We start from the raw sequence: 21731 nt of genomic DNA on the forward strand, positions 1-21731 counted from the left end.
ACTGCGAATGGTAACACACACAGGGGACCTTAGGTCACCTACCAGATTCTTAACCCAACTCTGTCCTGGTCAATCCTTCCCAGTTGTTTTCAGATGCTATTCTTTCTCTGGATGTCTGCCTCCAATGCCCAAAGCAACGTGTTCCTTGGTCTTGCTCTTTCTTGTTTCCTTTCAGGATTCCAAGTTGGGGCTTGACTCTTGATGCAGTTTAGTGATTTCTACAATATATGTCCTATCCATCTCCAACATCTTTTCCTAATTTCCTTTTCGGATGAAAGCTGGTTCGTTCTCTCTCACAGTAGGTTGTTGTTGATGGTATTCGGACATTGAGTATATTGCATGGACAACTGTTTAGAATTACTTGTGCTATTCTGATGATGGTTGTGGTTGTTCTCCACGTTCCAGCTCCGTATAGTAGAAGTGTCCTGATATTCGTATTAAAAATTCTTACTTTGATGTTCCCTGACAGTTATTTTGAGTTCCATATGTTCTTCAACTGTAGGAATGCTGTCTGCTTCGGATTCCTGGTGTTAAGTTTACCTTTAGAAAACTAAGCTTAACATCAAGTGTTTTTAATATGGTAAAAAAGGCTAAAATGGCTTAGTTGGTAGCTTGACAACAGAGTAAGCATTAGCTCGATCAGACTTACTTAGTTACTCAGGCCTGTTACCCCACTTGAAGAAGCATAGGTCACTCACCAGCATTCCCCACTCAATGCTTTTCAGTTCTTTCCAGTTGTTACATTTCTTTGCCAGCATCTTCGTTGTGTCATACAGTTGTATCATATTTCCTTCTCTTGAAATTTATCCGTTGTCGCTGCTAGGTCTTCCACGTGTTTCTGCTTGTCAGCTCTAATGCTCCTCTTCACCCTCTTGCTTGCTTCTGTGTATTCAGTTTGTGTTTTGGCATCCTCTGTTCTTGTTCAGCTGTTGTTAGTTGTTTCCTACTTGTTCTCCCTTTCTTGAATCTTGTCCAGAGTTCCCATAGAGATCTATTCTTTATGAGGATGCTTGTTGCGGCCAACACCTCCAGACACGCTGAAATTAATGCTTCTTTGATCGCTTTTCAGTTGTCCCTCATGGTAGTTTCCTCTTTCAGTTGATCCTGTAAGGCTTGGGACCTGTTATCGATAGTTATCTTGAATTCGTTGAGTTTGTCAGTATATCAAAGGAAGTCTGTATTTAACCTTTGTACTGATGTTTCCCCAGTTTTCCAGTGTTTCTTTAGCTTCAGTTTCACTATGGTCACAACCAGGTGGTGATTTGGAACTATGTCAACTTCTCTCCTGATTCGCACGTCTTTCAATGCTCTTCTGAATTTTTCAGTGATGCAAATAAGATTTACCTGATCCTCTGTGGTGTGATCCGATGATACTCATGTAGCTTTGTGTATGCGTTTGTGAATGGATATTGTGCCACTCATAACTATTTTGTTGAATGAGTATAAATTTGCGGATATCTCACCATTCTCGTTCGTTTCTACCAGTTGTCCATGTCGCCCCATGGTATCCTCATGCCCAGTATTGTTCATTCTGACATCGGAGTTTAGGTCCCCCATCAGGATGGTCAGGTCTTTCTCTGGGCACGTCGCTATAATCGATTGCAGTCCCTCATAGAACTGATCGTTATTGTTGTCTTTTCTATCGTTGGTGGGTGCATAACATTGGATAACATTCATCGTGACTCCCTCCGTCTTAATTTTGAAAAACGCTTTGATAATCCTGAGTCCACGAGATTCCAATCCTATGGGTGAATTCCGTGCTTCTTTGGACAGCATCAGAACAATTCTCTGAGTGTGCTGAGTATTCTATACTTCGTGAACAGAGTACAGAAACATCTCTCATGAATCGAACCTTTTCTATACAGCTCGGACCCAACGTGTTTAGCAGTTTCAGAGCGCCGCCCATTGTATCTCCTCATTTTCGATGCTATTTGACTGGTCTTCTCGGTCTTCTACATTGCCCGGACATTCCACGTACCTATAAAAACTGTTGTTCTGGTTGCCGAGAGAGGCATCGGCTTCCTGACTTCGGAAGAATCTCGACTTTCATCATGAGGCGTCATAACTTTTCCGTCAACTCGGAGAGCAGAGCTTTATTGATTTTATTTATTTAATTGATGAGACTATACTTTGTGGACGACCTCTGAACCCATCATAGTGATTTTGAGAATGTCTACTCACTATCTAGATCTGAACAAGGGTCTTAGTGCAGTTTGAATAATAAGGAATATGATTCCCATATGATGGTTAGTGTTAGGAATTACATTTACGGTTTTTAAGCACGAGCTAAAATGCCAAGAAGCTATTTGGCCAGATGGGTGAGTAAATTTCGCGCCAAAATCAAAGATCCGTTACTCTAGATGTGATTATGATCAATATTTTTAAGCCCAATGGTTCACGGTTCCTTAGCTCCTCGTCTGATAGCCAGACCAACACGACAACATAGCAGGTAAAATAACTTCCATCACGCGATTCTGTTCATAACCCGGGTTAGTCCGATAATAAAGACTGATTTTCAGAACATATGTTACCACAAATGAGAAATTGCTGTATGATTGTAACCGTAAAGTAAAATAAGAGCTTCACAAGTAACTAATCATACCTTCAGCAAAATTAAGCTCTGAACAATGAATTTTTAATAAATACCATGGCTGAATTCTATAATTTCAATTAGATTTAGCATTCGGTGGAAAGATAGTTCTAATAAAATTGTTATGTCATGTAGTATCCCGATGAGCAAACGTTTGGATTTCTGAAGTTTTGTGATTTAATGTAAGTCAATTCTTCACAGTAAAGACTTTAAAAACGCTACATCAAATATCCAAGTTTCTACTCATTGAAATGTCACAAAAGTATAATTATTTTTCTGTTGTCATTAGATTTGGCTAAACGTCTGCGACAAGAACAATTATAAAGCACAAAAATCCAAGTGTTTAACAGTTATACAATAAAAATATAAACAATTATTCTTCCAAAGGTAGTCTCAAAGATTATAGGTTTAGAATAGTTACCTTTTAATTCAGAAAGACTTTATTTGTTATCTTTTGTTAACCTGAAAAACTGAGCAGCCCAGCTTCGGACTAGAGTGAGACAGGCTATTTGACTGTCATGTAACGCGACTTAGAAGTAAGACCATTTAAGTTGTTCAGTCACATCCTTCTTGTTCAACTCTGGTCTAAGAATCTCCAAACGGTGCATTTGATCCGAGAAAAGTGCTAGGGATCTTAATCGCTATCCACCATTCCTTCAGCAAGATACAGAACAATTGTGTTCGGAAGTGTTCATGAAAGCTGTTGATTCGATCAATTATGTTCACTTCTTTATCGCGTTGAATACTTAAGGAATGCGTTTGAAAGTTGGCCCAATAGTCCAACTATGTATTCCTCAAAATACTAGTGCATACAAAGCAAGAAACATTGGTGCATTTGAAATTCGCGAGACAGAAAGAGAAGTGTTTACTCATTATTATTGGAAAATTAAGATAACTATTGTTAATAATACAATCTATCTTTGGCCCTAGTTACAATATATTGATACTTTGTTTTATATCCTTAATAACATCTCAGCTAACTCTATCGAACAACGGTGATGATGGAAAGCCAATTACAAAATCTGGCTGAAAGATTCTGATATGAGCACTTATATTTGATCGGGTAAAATCATAAGTTCACATCGATTGAGTGAAGCATAAGATTAGCCATATACGAAGTCATCAATTCACTTCTTGTCTTAACGAATATGTCTCAAATGGACAGAGTAAGGCAATAGATATCAATAGGTATACCTGTAGAATTATGGTCTACCATGATATTAGTACTACTTTAATAATAGATCTAATCCCAAACTTGTACATCTGTCATGATGTAACTGCCTAATCTATAAGATCTTACGTGGAAGTCACATCATTGTCTACACTGGCTCATCGTATCGTAACAATAACCAATATATGATGGAGAACATATTCAGGCTGGAGATAGACCAATGTATTTAATATGAGTAAAAGATATGTGGTATCATCCAACAGGGACCACGCCTGCAAGGCCGAGCCATGCGATTCGATCAACTCGAGTTAAATCAATTCATTGTTCCCGCCTTATCCACCGTTGGGTTTTTTTCGCGTTAGATACTGAATATCTAGTTCCCCAGTTGTCTAACGTTAAGCTTTAAGGATTGTGTGCTTCGGGCCCAATATCACCACATACCCAAGTAGATGAATAAACATTTTGCCAAAATACAAAACATCCTGTCCTAAAACTTATTCGTTTGTCAACAAATTATAATCTCACCGACTTGTTATTCATAACCGCAATGAGCTTTCATCATATGTTCAAAAGTAAAAATAAAATCACTCAGGCCTATCCGTATCACCAATGCAGTAATAAACGGATAACACTTGTGGTTGAAGTTTGAAATAATAGGTAAATCCGTAACAATAAAGATAAACTGAAAACATCGTTACAATAAAATAGTAGATCACAAGCACCTTTCAGTAGACTGACCTGAAGCTAAACAAGACAGATGTTGGTGAAGGCATATCAGATCGCAGGCGAAGGTAGAGGAACGTGGGGCTGTTTAATAAGATATAACGACAATAAGACGCTGTTCATGCCGGGAAATTCGGATGTCAAGATATGGACGAGCATATGTGGCACCAATGTTCAGGGGTCACAAAACTTCGCTTCAACGAAACTTCAAGAAAATATCAACATGTCTTGAACAGCCAACAAAAATTTGGAAACATCTCGTCCGAGAAGAATTAAACAATTTAAATTCTGTTCTCCGAGTTGACGGAAAAGTTATGACGCCTCATGATGAAAGTCGAGATTCTTCCGAAGTCAGGAAGCCGATGCCTCTCTCGGCAACCAGAACAACAGTTTTTATAGGTACGTGGAATGTCCGGGCAATGTAGAAGACCGAGAAGACCAGTCAAATAGCATCGAAAATGAGGAGATACAATGGGCGGCGCTCTGAAACTGCTAAACACGTTGGGTCCGAGCTGTATAGAAAAGGTTCGATTCATGAGAGATGTTTCTGTACTCTGTTCACGAAGTATAGAATACTCAGCACACTCAGAGAATTGTTCTGATGCTGTCCAAAGAAGCACGGAATTCACCCATAGGATTGGAATCTCGTGGACTCAGGATTATCAAAGCGTTTTTCAAAATTAAGACGGAGGGAGTCACGATGAATGTTATCCAATGTTATGCACCCACCAACGATAGAAAAGACAACAATAACGATCAGTTCTATGAGAGACTGCAATCGATTATAGCGACGTGCCCAGAGAAAGACCTGACCATCCTGATGGGGGACCTAAACTCCGATGTCAGAATGAACAATACTGGGCATGAGGATACCATGGGGCGACATGGACAACTGGTAGAAACGAACGAGAATGGTGAGATATCCGCAAATTTATACTCATTCAACAAAATAGTTATGAGTGGCACAATATCCATTCACAAACGCATACACAAAGCTACATGAGTATCATCGGATCACACCACAGAGGATCAGGTAAATCTTATTTGCATCACTGAAAAATTCAGAAGAGCATTGAAAGACGTGCGAATCAGGAGAGAAGTTGACATAGTTCCAAATCACCACCTGGTTGTGACCATAGTGAAACTGAAGCTAAAGAAACACTGGAAAACTGGGGAAACATCAGTACAAAGGTTAAATACAGACTTCCTTTGATATACTGACAAACTCAACGAATTCAAGATAACTATCGATAACAGGTCCCAAGCCTTACAGGATCAACTGAAAGAGGAAACTACCATGAGGGACAACTGAAAAGCGATCAAAGAAGCATTAATTTCAGCGTGTCTGGAGGTGTTGGCCGCAACAAGCATCCTCATAAAGAATAGATCTCTATGGGAACTCTGGACAAGATTCAAGAAAGGGAGAACAAGTAGGAAACAACTAACAACAGCTGAACAAGAACAGAGGATGCCAAAACACAAACTGAATACACAGAAGCAAGCAAGAGGGTGAAGAGGAGCATTAGAGCTGACAAGCAGAAACACGTGGAAGACCTAGCAGCGACAACGGATAAATTTCAAGAGAAGGAAATATGATACAACTGTATGACACAACGAAGATGCTGGCAAAGAAATGTAACAACTGGAAAGAACTGAAAAGCATTGAGTGGGGAATGCTGGTGAGTGACCTATGCTTCTTCAAGTGGGGTAACAGGCCTGAGTAACTAAGTAAGTCTGATCGAGCTAATGCTTACTCTGTTGTCAAGCTACCAACTAAGCCATTTTAGCCTTTTTTACCATATTAAAAACACTTGATGTTAAGCTTAGTTTTCTAAAGGTAAACTTAACACCAGGAATCCGAAGCAGACAGCATTCCTACAGTTGAAGAACATATGGAACTCAAAATAACTGTCAGGGAACATCAAAGTAAGAATTTTTAATACGAATATCAGGACACTTCTACTATACGGAGCTGGAACGTGGAGAACAACCACAACCATCATCAGAATAGCACAAGTAATTCTAAACAGTTGTCCATGCAATATACTCAATGTCCGAATACCATCAACAACAACCTACTGTGAGAGAGAACGAACCAGCTTTCATCCGAAAAGGAAATTAGGAAAAGATGTTGGAGATGGATAGGACATATATTGTAGAAATCACTAAACTGCATCAAGAGTCAAGCCCCAACTTGGAATCCTGAAAGGAAACAAGAAAGAGCAAGACCAAGGAACACGTTGCTTTGGGCATTGGAGGCAGACATCCAGAGAAAGAATAGCATCTGAAAACAACTGGGAAGGATTGACCAGGACAGATTTGGGTGAAGAATGCTTGTGGGTTACGTATTTTCCTTCGTGATTGGATATAGGCCTAGGTGAGTTATTTCCTTTAATTGTTGTTCCTTTTATAATATTCGCATTCGTGATGTAATGGTAGTTTGTCTATTTTTAAGGCCTCAAATACGTATATTTTTAGCTTTTCGTTGACACACTTTCGATTCGCTTCAGTAACCTACGTTTATCCTCCTAAATCTTTCGCTGTTAACACTGACGAAATCAGAAATGCCGAAATTATTTTTGACATTACATACATGTATATTTAGCCTTCTGATGCTGAAATCAAACTTTTTGATTCAAATTAGGAACATTGACAGAGAAATCCACTTGTAGTTTTCCACTAGGTCGCTTTGCCGATTCACTGACTGTTAACAATGTGTGATGTTTTATTGTGTAAATTCACGTGTTTCAACAAAATATGAACAAACTGTCCTTAAGTCACGAGACTGTAATTCAAATATGATGGGAAACTAATCTGATGCTAAGGCTGTCTCAATCACTTCATGAATAAACGTTGTGTTGCGTTATATAGGATTTATACTCTATTTTAACCTTGACCAGATTTATTTGAAAACTTCAATGTTTGTTTCGATTTCCAGTTGTCTTCCAAAGTGTTGCTTTGAAATCCACAAAAACATCATCTGTAAATATAAGTACTCACCAAATGAATATTCCTGATGTACTGGACTTGAAGCACCTTTTAATTTTTGAGGTCTTTTGCACGTATTTCTGTGTTTCAGAGACTGAGAAAATTCCCTCCTTATTCAAGTTATATGACACCAACATTTTGTTTACCCATTGTTATGAAGTAACTCATCTCAACCATCTATTATCCTTATATAATGATCTATTCCAGATAGCGAGCAATGTTAATGGTGATCGTTACCTTAAATTACGTTTCTTTTATTATGTTTCGTATGTTTTGATATAGGCCGATTGTCAGAAGTTTAGTTCTAACTGACCTTTGTTTTGAACGACCACCATATGCATTTTCCCTCCTTTGGCTGCACTTGGTTAAACTTATTAGCTCAAATTGTGTCGTTTTGAATTGTGATGAGCTTGTAGCCCTCTGGAATCTTGTTACTTTTGACAAAGCGTTGTTCTGTACAGTTTCTTGGTGCTTTGCTTCTTCTTTTATGACAATTTTTTAACCATATTTCATGTCTATAAGGGTTGAACTGTGTTTTGCAGTCCTCAGTGATTTTGCAATTGCTACTTTTAAAGTTTGGTCACATCACAATTTAAAATCATAGGCGAATCGTATGATTCTTTTCCTGAAAATGCTCAAGAATCCTTATAATTCCACTCTAATAATAATTTTGTTCCGAGTTTGTATCATGCTTCCGCGTAATGCCATGGTGTGTCGCTATATAAATCTGTGTTAGTCAATGAATACAACATCGAGTTGCAAACACACGGTTAAGGAACGTCAGCGCTTTCCAACTGTCACATAGTCGCATTTTCTCAGTCACCGCAACTACAACCGGAAGCTTCAGTTGGCAAGCGGATGACGAATGGAACGAAGCCCACCCTCTCCAATTCATCAACCTTATAGCGCCTAGTGATAGGGTTGCTAGCAATGACATGCCATCACAAAATGGCACGCAATCTAAAGGTAACCTGTTTCTTACAGTCCAAAAAGCAAAGCATTTCCATTGCAAAAAGTGGATTGCGGGACATTAGATGGTGATCGTGATTTTGACCAATACTCATGTTCTTGGCCTTATCAGAAGAATATTGATGATCTCATTCAAGGGTCATGGGTCTTTTTAGTTATAGGTATGATGGTAGACATCATCGCCCATTACACAAACATCAGCGTGTCGTAGACTCAAATAATACAGTTGTCGTATAACGCCTTTATCGATATGACAAAGCGCTTTCCAGTTTGATGAATTTCGGGATGGTTTCAGTTGAGATATGATGGAGAGACAGGGAGGTCATAGGCTTGACCATCATAGATAGTATGTCCGGCAACATTATAGTAAAGTCTTATTGCCCACAGATTATTCAATTTGTCAGGTCCCAAATCTCTGTAATGATATAGATGGTATGCGGCAAAGAGCCTCAAAGTTTGCCTATCGTGCATAATCAAGATGAATAAGTGACAGAACATTTAAAGAGGTGGCTGAGCTTGAAGGATTTAAATTTTAACATTTTAACTAGTGACATCCTACAAAGAATGTGTTTTGATTTGGCAGAACTGTATTGCGTTAGGCCACTGGTGACGTAGAAGTAACCATGTACACTATTAAGACCTTTTGGGTGTGGGTGATTCTTTGCAAATCAGTAGTTCTTATGAATCAGTGCGCACAATACTAAGTGAACAATTTGAATTCACACACTCGATTACTAATCGTGGAGGATTTATGATAAAGTACACTTGATTGGTTAGTCATTATTAGTTTCGTAGACGAAAACCATACAGACAGTACTATAGGGAGTTTCCTTCTCAGGCTGCTATTCCATAATCCAACTTCCTTCAAAAATGGGTGTGAATAAGTACATAGCAACCTAACAGCTAGCCAGAAACTTACTTAAGTTTTTAAGACGTGGAATTATTCCAGTTATTGGCTTGCGAGAAAGTCGTTCTAAAATGTTGAAGGCAGTCTTAGTAAACTATATACCGCGATACTTTTGAAAGCACAACACTAGTCATAGTATCATCCGCTTCGGTACTTATTAAATTGTGAAATGGTCTGCACGAAATAGCCTGGATTGTTTAGAGCTCTTTTCGACTTCGTAGTTCGGTGTGTAAGAGCTTTGCTGAACCATAGGCTATACCAGGGACCAAGCACTAATTTATAATTCTTAAATATCTTATTACGCTCTTTCTGTGAACGTGCCACCATTTCAGCTGTTGTGGAAGAAAATATTTATGTAAGTACATTTTCCAGAATTTGGCAGGAGAACAGTGAGATTTTTATGGTTATAAGACAGTAACACTCCCAATGAACCCCTACTAATGTGAGGATAAGTGAAGTAAGCAGAAGAAGTCAGCCCAATTGGTTGTATCGAGAGTTTTTGGACCAACTCAATGACTGTGATTCATTAAATTCATAACCCTGATAGCTGACTTAAAAAAATTTATGTAAGACCGATTGTCTCTGATTTATCAGTATTCTTCGGTGGCGCGGCGATATGACATCAATTCTGATGATCTCTTAGTATACCTGGTTTCAAGCTAAAACGGTTCGGAATCAAGAATAACATTTGTGCTCTCGTTAAGTGGAAACATAAAACAAAATTCTGAGTAAGTCACGGTTCTATATAAAATCATAAATTAAAATATACATTATTACTTAAATAAATATTACCAGCCAGTTATTCAACCAATAATATTTGATCACAGGCAAACAATCAAACTTAAGTTACATCAAATAAACAAATTGATAATGAACATAAGATAACTACCAGTCCCCACATTCAATTGTTTCTATCCTTTCTCGATCAATTACGTACAGTTTGCTCGAAAAGTAATACTTGACTCAGTAACAAATGTATCAGGAATTAATTACATAATATAATGATGATTATTACTAGTTCCTAAACTTTTCTTTAGTTCACAATTAAAAAAGCACATTTCCAGTCAGTTTAATCAATCCTGTTTAAGAGGGGGGACCAACCAATATGGTAGAAGCCATAAGCCAAACGTCAAGTAAGACATCGCAAATGCAGTTTGTACGAATCCACGGAATTTGAAATAAACGTGAAAAACATGAACCATGATTGAAAAAATGGATTGCAATTACCTCATCGAGGACCTAAAGATCAGTCAAATGTACAGCCAAAGGGATCAAGAAGAATAACGTCACATTTAAAAGTTAAGCAACAAATTAAATTAAGAAAGTGTTAACTGAAGGGATTTTCACACCCATCCATATAAAACCTCCAAAATAGATTCAACAATGAAAGTTGCAAAAGAAGAGAAGCTTCAAAAGTCTATCTGGAAGGTCCTGGTTTTTCAAAAGATTATGATATGCACAGTTCTATTGACTATAATTTGCTCCTGGAGATATTCACTTGAAGCAATTGGTGGTCAGAACCAATACAAACATTATAAGATACGTATTTTACTCACTTTGAAGTCTTTGCTCACGTTGTGTCAGGCTCTTCAGAATATTGGTGTGGTTTAGGCGATTATTTGAGTATTTTAGTGTCATGTTCATATTGTCTGAGGTAACCATCTAAACTGGATAGTACTGAAGTCAAGAAATCAAAGCTGTCAAGTGTAGAATTTTCATTTCGGCGTAAGTATAAGCTTGCGGGTGATAGCGAAAGACTTAAAAAGAAACAGAAAACTGAGAGACTATAAAGATCTAAATTATTTATCATCTATAACCATAGATGGGTTATGAATGAGTCAAATAGCGCATAAAATACTCTGAATTCCCAGCTTTTTTCAGAAATCCAGTGATGTTACCTAGGCTTAAACTAGTAACAAATCTGATCATTGAAGTTAATTATCGTAAAGGATGCGTAATCAAGGAAACTAAAGATGAAACCCATACATAGGCAGGATACTATGATAATTAAAAGTATTCTAATTAATGTACTGACCGAGAAACTCCAAATAGTGTAATTTAAGGCAAGTAGAACTTGATGATCATAAATGAACGGTTTGTATTTGGAATTCGTAGCCAGCTGTTGACCATGTACAAAGGAATCATCATTTAGTACAGATACCAGAGGTATGTAGAAGGTGATACAATATTTTCGTGATTTAGGTAGATAACCCCGAACTTCACTTGGCCCACAGAAGTAGACCTATGGAAAAAGACTTCGTTATGTTTTCAAATGTCTACAGGTCCAGAATTTGAGCTTGGAAATGACGCATTGTCTGTGTACGAACTCTTTTGTCATGACATTAGTGGGTTTCATTGAAAAAATTAGGAGATGCGCAACGACAATGGATCAAACTTTAGAGGTTCTGTACCTAACCTGCACCAAATAATGAAACACTAAGTCTAGCAAACATTGAGCGATAAATTAATTTCAAGACGTATGTAGTAGCGTTTTATTCCACCATTATTCAGCTATTGGAGGAACACGTGATTGAGTCTGTTCATCTGTTGTTGCTGACTGTTTCTAAGTTGCAGATTCTTTTTGAAGCCTTATCTGGCCTAATTAATAAGGATACCGAGCAACTTCTCACTTGTACCAGGAGCACCGAACGTTAAAGACAGATTTACCCGCAACCTGGATAGTACTTCATCGCGAAGCGAATATCAAGAACCTACGCTAGAGATCAACGGCAAAGTCGAATGCAACGAACAATCTAGACTAGCTATTCATCTTACTGATTTAATCTGTAAAAGACAGTTGCAAAAACGTTAACCTTCTAAGTATATTGCTCAAAGATGGTTGTCTTAGTAACGCAGATATATAAGTACATACAACACTACATCATACAGAATCAAATTTAACGTAATCAGACCTACTTCTATTGCACTGAATATTTTGTTTATCTACGCCTTTATACCTAAATTTATATAACTGACTTTGCTTATTAATTAATTCTCTGAATAAGCGACTTATATTGGACCGCGAAACATTGAAAACTCAATTTTCCACTCATTGGAAAATGACTAATTTACTAGTTTATTATCTCATTTACTATTATTTAAATTATTATCTGACAACAATCGTAAACCAGGTAGAACTGATTGTATGGCTGTTTCATCGTAGTATTCAACTCATCATTATTATTCCTGTTGTATAGTATCGAAATGCGTTCCTTTATTGTTCGGCCACGTATGTGAACAACTGATATCGTACTTTATTGTTTCCACTTAAGATGGCTGATAGATTTTATCATTTGTGATAGAACCTCACCCATTTAGCCTCAAGAGTCTTTCATTTTTAATAGTTGAATTCACGTGTCGGTGTAAACTAGACCGTCATTGAAAATCTGGAAGCTATGGATGGCCTTTTCGTCATAGTATGGGACACCTTAGCAGCGTGCATCCAGGAACCCTCATGCGGGTTCGGCCTCGCGCACGCACGCTTAACATCTAAGCCACTGAGTCGGCATCCAACGGCGTTAATGCTTAACTTCAATCGATGCATGATCTTGTGAAACCATTCATTCATTGTCTGAGGCAGATACCTGTTTCTACCCGACATTGATTCGTCTCCACTGGTCACGGCTTCTCACTAGAACTTCAAGAAAACCATCTTGAGGCTTTTCACTAGTGAGCACATGATCATTATTAAGATGAGGGGCTGTGAAGGTTGTAGTGATTTTAACAGTTGAGTCCATGAGTCACGTTTATGTGCGAGACCGAGGGTCCTGGGTTTGAGTCCCACGCGCGGGATCGTGGGTGCGCACTGGTAAGAAGTCTCATAGTAGAACAAAACAGCCGTCCGTTGTTTCCAGGTTTTCAACGGTGGTGTAGTTTAGGTCGACTCATGAATTCCACTATTAAAATCAATACAATCTCCACAAACCCCCATTCTAATAATCTTTCCTTTCTCAAAAAAGAACCAGTTGTACTCCTGCCTAATACTTTTATTTATGACGATTCTTGGGGTACGAGTTGGGTTGTATGGCCTTGAAGAAATAACGTTCAAGTGTTTTATGCACTTGCATATTTTGAACGTACATTTATGAGAAAATTGTTACAATTGTGTCTTAAATGATACTCAGGTAATGCAAAATTTTAATCTGGAATTGAAGAAAATTTCTTAAATTGAGATAAGAGTTCAGCAAACAGTGGGCTAGTTATTATCCTATATGTGGCTTTACAACTAACTCGCAAGACTATCTTTACACAGACGTCCTAAAACAATTTAATCTCATCTGGTAAACATGATCACTTCAAACACATTAATGTATACCACACCGCCTAGAAGTCAGTAACGTCCTAAATACTAATGATGAAGATCATCTTTTCCGTGTGCTTTGCTACAAATTCTCAACACGTTTGATCGCAAAAGTTTTTTTCATTATATTTGGGTGAACTTCATTCAGTTAATATCTGCTGCTGTTTACGATATTGCGTCGTCATTAAATGGTTACTGAATATATGTATGACGGATTCAATGTTTTACAATTCACATCAATAGCTTCTAACATAATTTAAGGTGATGTAGCCAGTCCCCTTACTCTTCACCGATTGTCTGTGAATTTTGACACGCTTTTGTGAATGAAAAACTGTACGCTAGCCAACTTAAGTTGGCGTACTCCTACTCTATAACTTTACAGTTTCCCAATATTTGGTTCGAACCTGTCTATAACAAGTAACAACTTTTTAATAAAATTATCAACGATATTGTGGTAAGAGTCATTTAGGGCCAGAACGTAAGGTAGCTTACACATACCCGTTTATACGATTCGCTTTCCCCTGAACTGAAGTCGTAGTGTTAGGAATTTAATGTACATTACCGATTCTTCCCTCAATTCAGTCCATTATCTGGATTGAAATATGGTGTGTGAATATTATAATAAATCATAAGGTCTCCCTGAATAACTTGTCAAAAATGTTTCTACCTAAAACAACTGTTGTGCCTTTTCTTTGATATGTGGATGTTTTCTTCAAATATTACCAGTGGGATTTATCACTAAAAGTTATAGGCTATATAACGCTTCACCTCATGCAGTATTAAGAATGTCTGTATTTTTTATGTTGAATGAGATCCCACATAAAAAATATCCACAGAATATATGTGGTCAATATTTATTGCATTTGTTTGACATGTGATCATGCAGAAAACACTACATTCATGTCTATGAATTAAAACCCGTCGAATGAACGTCACACAGATGTAATGTTTTATCAAGTCAGTAGCAATCATCCTGTTTTTAAATCTCTGAAATGACCAAATTGAATTGAGTGACAGATAACTTATCAACACATTGTGTAGCATGTGTAGTGACTTAATTTAATCACGAGAACACGATTGGTTTAATGAAAACAATTATTATTATAACCAACTGTACCTGTGCTTTTTTTAATGTGTTTTGTTTAATTGTGATAATTACAGCCATTTTGTGATTCCGTTAAACTCCATTATTGTTCCTCGATTTGGTTAACTTCTACCGTCGTTTCATCTCACACGCGGCGGAACGGTTACGACCACTAACCGACTTACTTCACGGAAACCCACGCAAATTAGAAATGAACGGTACTGCGCGTACTGCATTTACAGAGATCAAAAGGGCTTTGGCGCAAGCCACACTTCTCGCCCATCTCGATCCATCAGCCACGCTTAGTATAGCGGTTGATGCATCTGATTTTGCTATAGGAGCCGTCATGCAACAAAACATCTCCGGTAGTTGGCAACCCCTCTAGTTTTTCTCACGACGCCGTACTCCCACGGAGACGAGATATAGCGCTTTTGGTCGCGAACTGCTAGCAGCTTGCTGCGCCATCAAACATTTCCGGCACGCGGTAGAAGGATGCCATTTTATCTTATTCACCGACCACAAGCCCTTAACGTATGCTTTGCATACCAAGTTTGACCGCTACTCACCACGAGATTGCAGACATTTTGACTTTATCTCTCAGTTCACGACAGATCTTCGTCACATCAAAGGGGAGTCGAACTGTGGTGCCAACGCTCTATCACGAATCCAAACGAATGCAGTAACCTTGCCGGTGCTCGATCTTCCTGCTATGGCCGCCGCCCAGGCGAACGATCCCAGTTGTACAAAAGCTCCACGACCTACGTCACTTCAGTATCAGGAAGTACCACTAGCCACGACTTCTGGCACCATCCTATGTGATACATCTACCGGTCTTCCCCGACCCATCGTACCCTCTGTTCACCGCCGCCTCGTATTTGATGCCCTGCATGGATTATCTCACCCAAACATCGCAGCTACATTACGCCCCATCGCTGTACGACACGTCTGGCCGTCCATGAATAAAGATGTTGGTATGTGGGCGAAGCAATGCTTACGATGTCGACGATCAAAAGTGCACAGGCACGTAGCCGACCCCTGGGGCACGTCCGCTACGCCAGATGCTCGCTTCGATCGCGTTCATATAGACATTGTAGGACCACTGCCACCATCGCATGAGTATGATCACATATTCACGTGGATTGACCGTTTTACAAGATGGCTCTAAGCTAGTCCCATCACGTCTATTGCGGCGGGAACAGTTGCTCACCGCTTCATAGAACGATGGATAGCACTATATGGTTGTCTCTCGATTGTCACGACTGACCGAGGACAGCAATTCGAGTCCGCACTATTCTCCTCACTTACCCGGCTGCTTGGTACGGAATGCATACGCACTACCGCCTACCACCCAGCTTCAAATGGTCTATTTGAAAGGTTTCACCGTCAACTTAAAGGTGCTCATCGAGCACACGAAAACGACAATTGGTACGAAACCTTACCGCTCGTTCTCTTAGGCATCAGAACGAGCCTGAAGGCAGATATACAATGTTCCACCGCTGAACCGATATACGGTACGACATTGCGTCTGCTTGGGGAATTCTTCACACCACGGAGCATACCTGATTTCGGTAAATCAGACTACGTCCAACGACTGTCTGCATTTATGCGAATGCTGCCTCCGGTGTTAACTCGAATACAACATCCACACGTCGCTCTCCCTCGAGAGTTATCTACCTGTTCACATGTTTTCATACGAGTAGATTCGGTACACTAACCTTTGCGACAGCCTTACGAAGGCCCTTTTCACGTGATCGCACGTCACGAAAAGACCCTCAAGGTTGATCGACATAGCCGCGTCGAGATCGTCAGCATTGATCGTCTCAAACCAGCACACGTCGATGACAGTGCCCTATCTGATAACTCGAGACCCAATGCTAGACCTATCAAACCTAGTAGCGGGATCCTTAAATCTTCTACAGATCCCACGCTAGATACATCTGAAGCGCCATTCTCAAGTCCCGGTCAACAGCACGCTTCATCTGCACCATCTACGGACGAGGCTCTAGTCCCACGTCCAGATCAGCAGACCACGCAGCCCTTGACTTCGGATGAGATTGCAGGCTCACGAGACTACCGTCCCACGTTCCGGTCGCCGAGTACGGTTGCCCGTACACTTCCGCGACTAGCCGCACAGTCAACAACGGATACGGTGTAGGACTATCCCTATACTACTTGCATGCAACACTCCCTTTTTTATTTCTTTCTGTATTCTGAGCCCACACCTCCGACTACCCCCGTTCGGTACCGTCGACTTCAGTCAACGTTGGCGAAAGCTGGCCTGATCACCTATGCTCTAGTCAACGCACTCAGTCGATACTCTGGTCTCGAATCTACCTGGCATATGTTTGGTTTCTCACTTGTTCGTTATGGTCGCTTTCGGTTTCTTGGCTCAACGTGGTTTCGTCCTACGTCTGCAGAGTTTTCTGGTCCGGACCCCTACGAACGCAATCTTCAGATCCTGTATACAAACCACTCTGGTGTGATATGCTAACTCGAGCAACAAATGCGGCACATGGCTCCTGGTACCGTTCTCCGATAAAGACCTTCGTTGGCAACTCGAGGATCAATGACCGCCTCCTGTTCCGCCAATTGCTTCGCCTACAATCGCCCGTCAGCCGATCAGTCCCTCGAATCAAACCGCTACTTATTGAAAGTGTAAACCCTTTCTAACGTACTCTGTTCTCCTGCTTTCGCTCGTACCATTCCCTGGCACGATCTTGGTATTCATTCGATACCACGAGATCGCCAACTAAATAAACTTGGTTATATTCCGCCTTCTGATTTTATTGGCACGTGTTTTCCTGTGGCGGTGTTCATAGTCAACTGGGACTCGACACCACGCTACACATGAATACCTGAGGGTCAACATGTCACGTGTAAGGTATCGCTGTAATTTGACTGTACAGGGTACATGAACTAAGTTTTATTCAAAACCTCAGGATGTATTTCAACAATGGAATTGAAATTGAAGTAAATTTGCAAATAAAATAAGCAAGTACTATTGTAGTCTTGAACAATGCAATAAATCAACACATGGAATATATAAACTCGATTTCTGTTCGTTTGCAGATAATTGCGCAAAAAATCTATTTATCGAAATGATGAAGAATAATGTTAGGATGACTTTAAATTTAACTTGTAGGATCTGATGCACATATATAGGCAAGGATTGGCAAAGAAGGGACAGCATTCCTACAGTTGAATAACACATGTAACTCAAAATAACAATCAACCAATGTCAAAGTCACAATCTTCAATACGAACGTCGAGACAATCCTAATGTACGCAGCTGAAACTTTCAGAACTACCACAACCATCAACAAATTAGCACAAGAATTTATAAACAGTTGACTACACAGGATAGTCAATATCCGTTGACCGGATACCATTAACAACAGTCTTCTGTGGGGGTGAACAAACAAACTTCCATCTGAAGAGGGAATTAGAAAATATTGGAGGTGGATAGTACATACATTTTGGAAATTATCAAACTGTATCTAACTTGGAACTATGAAGAGAAATAGAAAAGAAGAACAAAAAACACAGAGTCGGGAACTAGAAGTATACATGAAAAGGTTGAATAGCAATTTGAAAGGTTTCTCAAGGACAGAATTGGATGGAGAATACTAGTGGGCGGCCTATGCTCCTTCACGAGGTGTAACATGCCTAAGTAAGTACCTTCTTAGACCTGGAGAAATTTGCTCATCAGGGTAAATAAATCCACGATCCTGTAATTTTGTAACGACACCTCGTGTGTCCATACTTTTAATAAAGGATTATGGCAACCAATGCGTAATCCACTATTGTCTGCTTATTAAACATATCATTCTTATCTGGTCAAATATCTTTTGACCATCTTGTGTACTCTGTCATATGTAGCTTTGTTCGGCATATTCATATGTGATTTGTGAATGTGATGGCCTTATGTGTGTCAGTCATTTATATTCGCATTTGTTTTCTGAAACTTATTATATGAATGCCAAGTCATTCATTAACTAAGCTAAATCTGTCTCTTCAGTCCACATACATTTCTCTCGGTCTGTCTGTCGAATAGACCGTATGAGATAAACCCATATGAAACATTTGTATCTTGACCCTAAAAACACCGTTCGAAACGTTTAGGTCGACAGAACATATGCAAATTTAAGTGGGATCTATGTCTCATTAGCACCACTATCTGCTATTCACGCTGACGACACTAGAGCATAAAAATCGCGATGACCATCATGACAGCATATTAAATAAAAAGTTCTCCCATAAATAAATTTTGGGATTATTTGTTCATCCTTAATTATAGAGTTAACATAAATTTATAGAATCACTAAGAAGAAAGTCAAAAGTCTTACCTAACTGCCATATTACAAGTGAAAATAATGCTGAAATCTAATTCAGCGCAGACATCCCATTGTGATTGGTCGAAAACCATCCAATCAAATGTGACATAACTTTATTGTCTGCCATGAAAATAAATGTTGTTTTCGGCTAAAACAATTATCTGAAATGGCTATTTCAATTACAAGGCTATCTCATTAATACAGTGAATGTTTGTTAATCAAAAGAATTTCAAATTATTATGCAGACAGAAAGAGCACCTTTGTAACACATTAAACTCCATAAAATACCCCTCAATACATATGAAAATATACCACTTTCTGACGGTTGTACAGTCGAAATTACCTAAATAACTTACTCCACTCAGCATTTTCTTAGGATTAAAGGGGATGGTTGGTAGTTTTATGGAAATTTCGGAAATAACATCACAACTGTGAAGTGGATAACACAACATCGATCCCTGTAGTTGAACAACGCATCTTGAGTATACAAGGTCCAACCGAAAAGCACTAAAACGGGTATGTGACTTCATTTAACTCGAAATACTCCACACGAACCAAGTGAATGGCAAATGTGCAGGTATATAACTCACAAGTGGTTTTTTTAGTGATTGATTAACAATGTTTGTTATATGTTAAAACAATTGAATGTAGTTGTATGGTTATACTGCTTATGATAAGAAACAGGATGTAATTCCTTTACATCCTTATATACATTGGTCTTTCGTTAAATCATCTCAAGTAATATAAAAATTAACATTGAATACAGATATATCGTAAATATATTAACAACAAAATGTTACCTTCTCAGGATAAAAGTAAATGAAAACAACTGAAATGTATAGAAGCATTTAAAAGAATAGACGTACATTTTCAGTGCCTTAAATCTATTGTCACTATAAAAAACTGTAAAATGCTGATGAACAAAAAGACACAAAGTATACATTTAATCTGCAAACTATACCAATTATCTTTACATATACTTATATATATTTGCTATATAGAGCAGTATAATTTACAATAGATATAAAATAAGAATCAAATATAATCCTGAATACAAATATTCCTAATAGTTCATTAAAAATACATGAAGCCTGAGTGGATAAAACTGACATTGTATATGATTATAAGCAGACTGTATTTCAGCTTTACCGTACTCCATAAACAGTCAGTAAAAATTTCTAGTTGACTAAATATCCACGACAGTTTTTACTTCGACATAAGCATTTCATACGAGGACCCTATGACACAAAATAGAAAACAAAGCGTAATATATACATGTGAACAAAGGAAGTGAGCTGAACGAAAAGCAAATAGATGAGTCTAACATGATTAAGTTTAAAAGAAAGCTAATAAATTTAAGAATCACTTCGTAGTATTACAATGGTATAATCGAACTCAGTTCCGTGTAGTTTTGGTATTTTTTCGAAAATCCAACTAGCATTAAAGGTGTATGGATCCAAGAGATCACTTAATGCAGCAATTCTCTACAATAGTAAGCTAAATTTTGTATTTTACACGCTACTCAAATTCATTTCGACACTTAAAAGCCTTTTGCAGAGGACAAGGAACAAAACAATAAAGACTGCTCTCTTTGTTGCCGACTAAACGCTACATAGATATACTTACTGTTTGGTTCCATAAAAAAGCATACAACCAAACAACTTGAGAAAGGTCAAGTAGTCGGTATAAGATCTGAGAAGGAACTAGATGAGAAAAATTCTATGAAATCATATGCTCAAGCTTTTTCAGAATCCATGGAAAACTAATCACCTAGTTACGTCTTTAAAGCTACATGGTATGAGAATCGTTAATCAATCGGAATGGTTCCTTATACTGCAATCTCCATTATTTTAGAGAAAGTATTCAGTACACTGACAGCATTGATGACCCAAATTTCAGTGGTATTTCAATTATTTACAGTACTTTGCGCTCCAATGTTTGATGAGATAATGGAACTTTTACACATCGACAATAAAAAACATATAAACCTTGACACGCCCTTAACATACTGAGCATTATATAGCGTACTCCTAAGTTGTTATACAATTGACTAACCAAGCTAATGAGGAAGAAACTAGCCAACTAGACATATTTTCACCGTTGATAAATAAGCATAGACAACATAGACGTAACCTGACACTCCTTGACAGTGAGCATTCACCAATTTTAAGCTCATGATGTAGCCATGGACTTGAAATTCAATGATATTCCTTCAACATTGGTCAGTTGGTGAAATAATCCTATTTTCATAGGATGTTACCAATGAGCTACTATCTTATTTTTAATTATGTCGATTTTATGAATAATGCCTTCCAATTGAAACTTTAAGACATCTTTATTGAAATAGCTACCTAGTTAGAATTCGTTTTCAATTGATTTAGTAGATCTTGTGATTTTGCATGTGAAGGCAATTTTCAGAAAGAACTGAGAACTATTAAACATACAAACTCAACAAAAGGGTGTAGAACTTTGTCTTAACAGGAATTTAGTTCGGTCAACAGGGAATTCGAGTTGACAATTACTAAGAAACGAGACATCTATTAACAATTTACCACGAACTACGTTTTCAAAATTGTGGGGAGACAAAGTTAACAGTATTGTTAAGTAAAAAAACAGACACCAGCTTCAACTTTTCATTATATTTCTATGTAGTTGGGCTGTGTAC

The 21731-nt window shown here is 38.4% G+C and overlaps 1 protein-coding gene across 1 annotated transcript in view; it reads right to left on the reverse strand.

Annotated features, from left to right (window-relative positions):
* Positions 1–18985: 18985 nt before the first annotated feature.
* Positions 18986–21731, reverse strand: part of MS3_00007274 (uncharacterized protein) — a 28595-nt gene continuing 25849 nt past the window's right edge. Inside the window, exon 11 of the mRNA XM_051215540.1 lies at positions 18986–20304. Within this exon, the coding sequence (XP_051066066.1) occupies positions 20245–20304 (60 nt within the window). The 3' untranslated portion in view covers positions 18986–20244. The remainder of the gene's footprint in view (positions 20305–21731) is intronic.

The sequence above is a fragment of the Schistosoma haematobium genome, chromosome 4 (assembly GCF_000699445.3).
Source record: "Schistosoma haematobium chromosome 4, whole genome shotgun sequence".
Classification (NCBI taxonomy): Eukaryota; Metazoa; Platyhelminthes; class Trematoda; order Strigeidida; family Schistosomatidae; genus Schistosoma; species Schistosoma haematobium.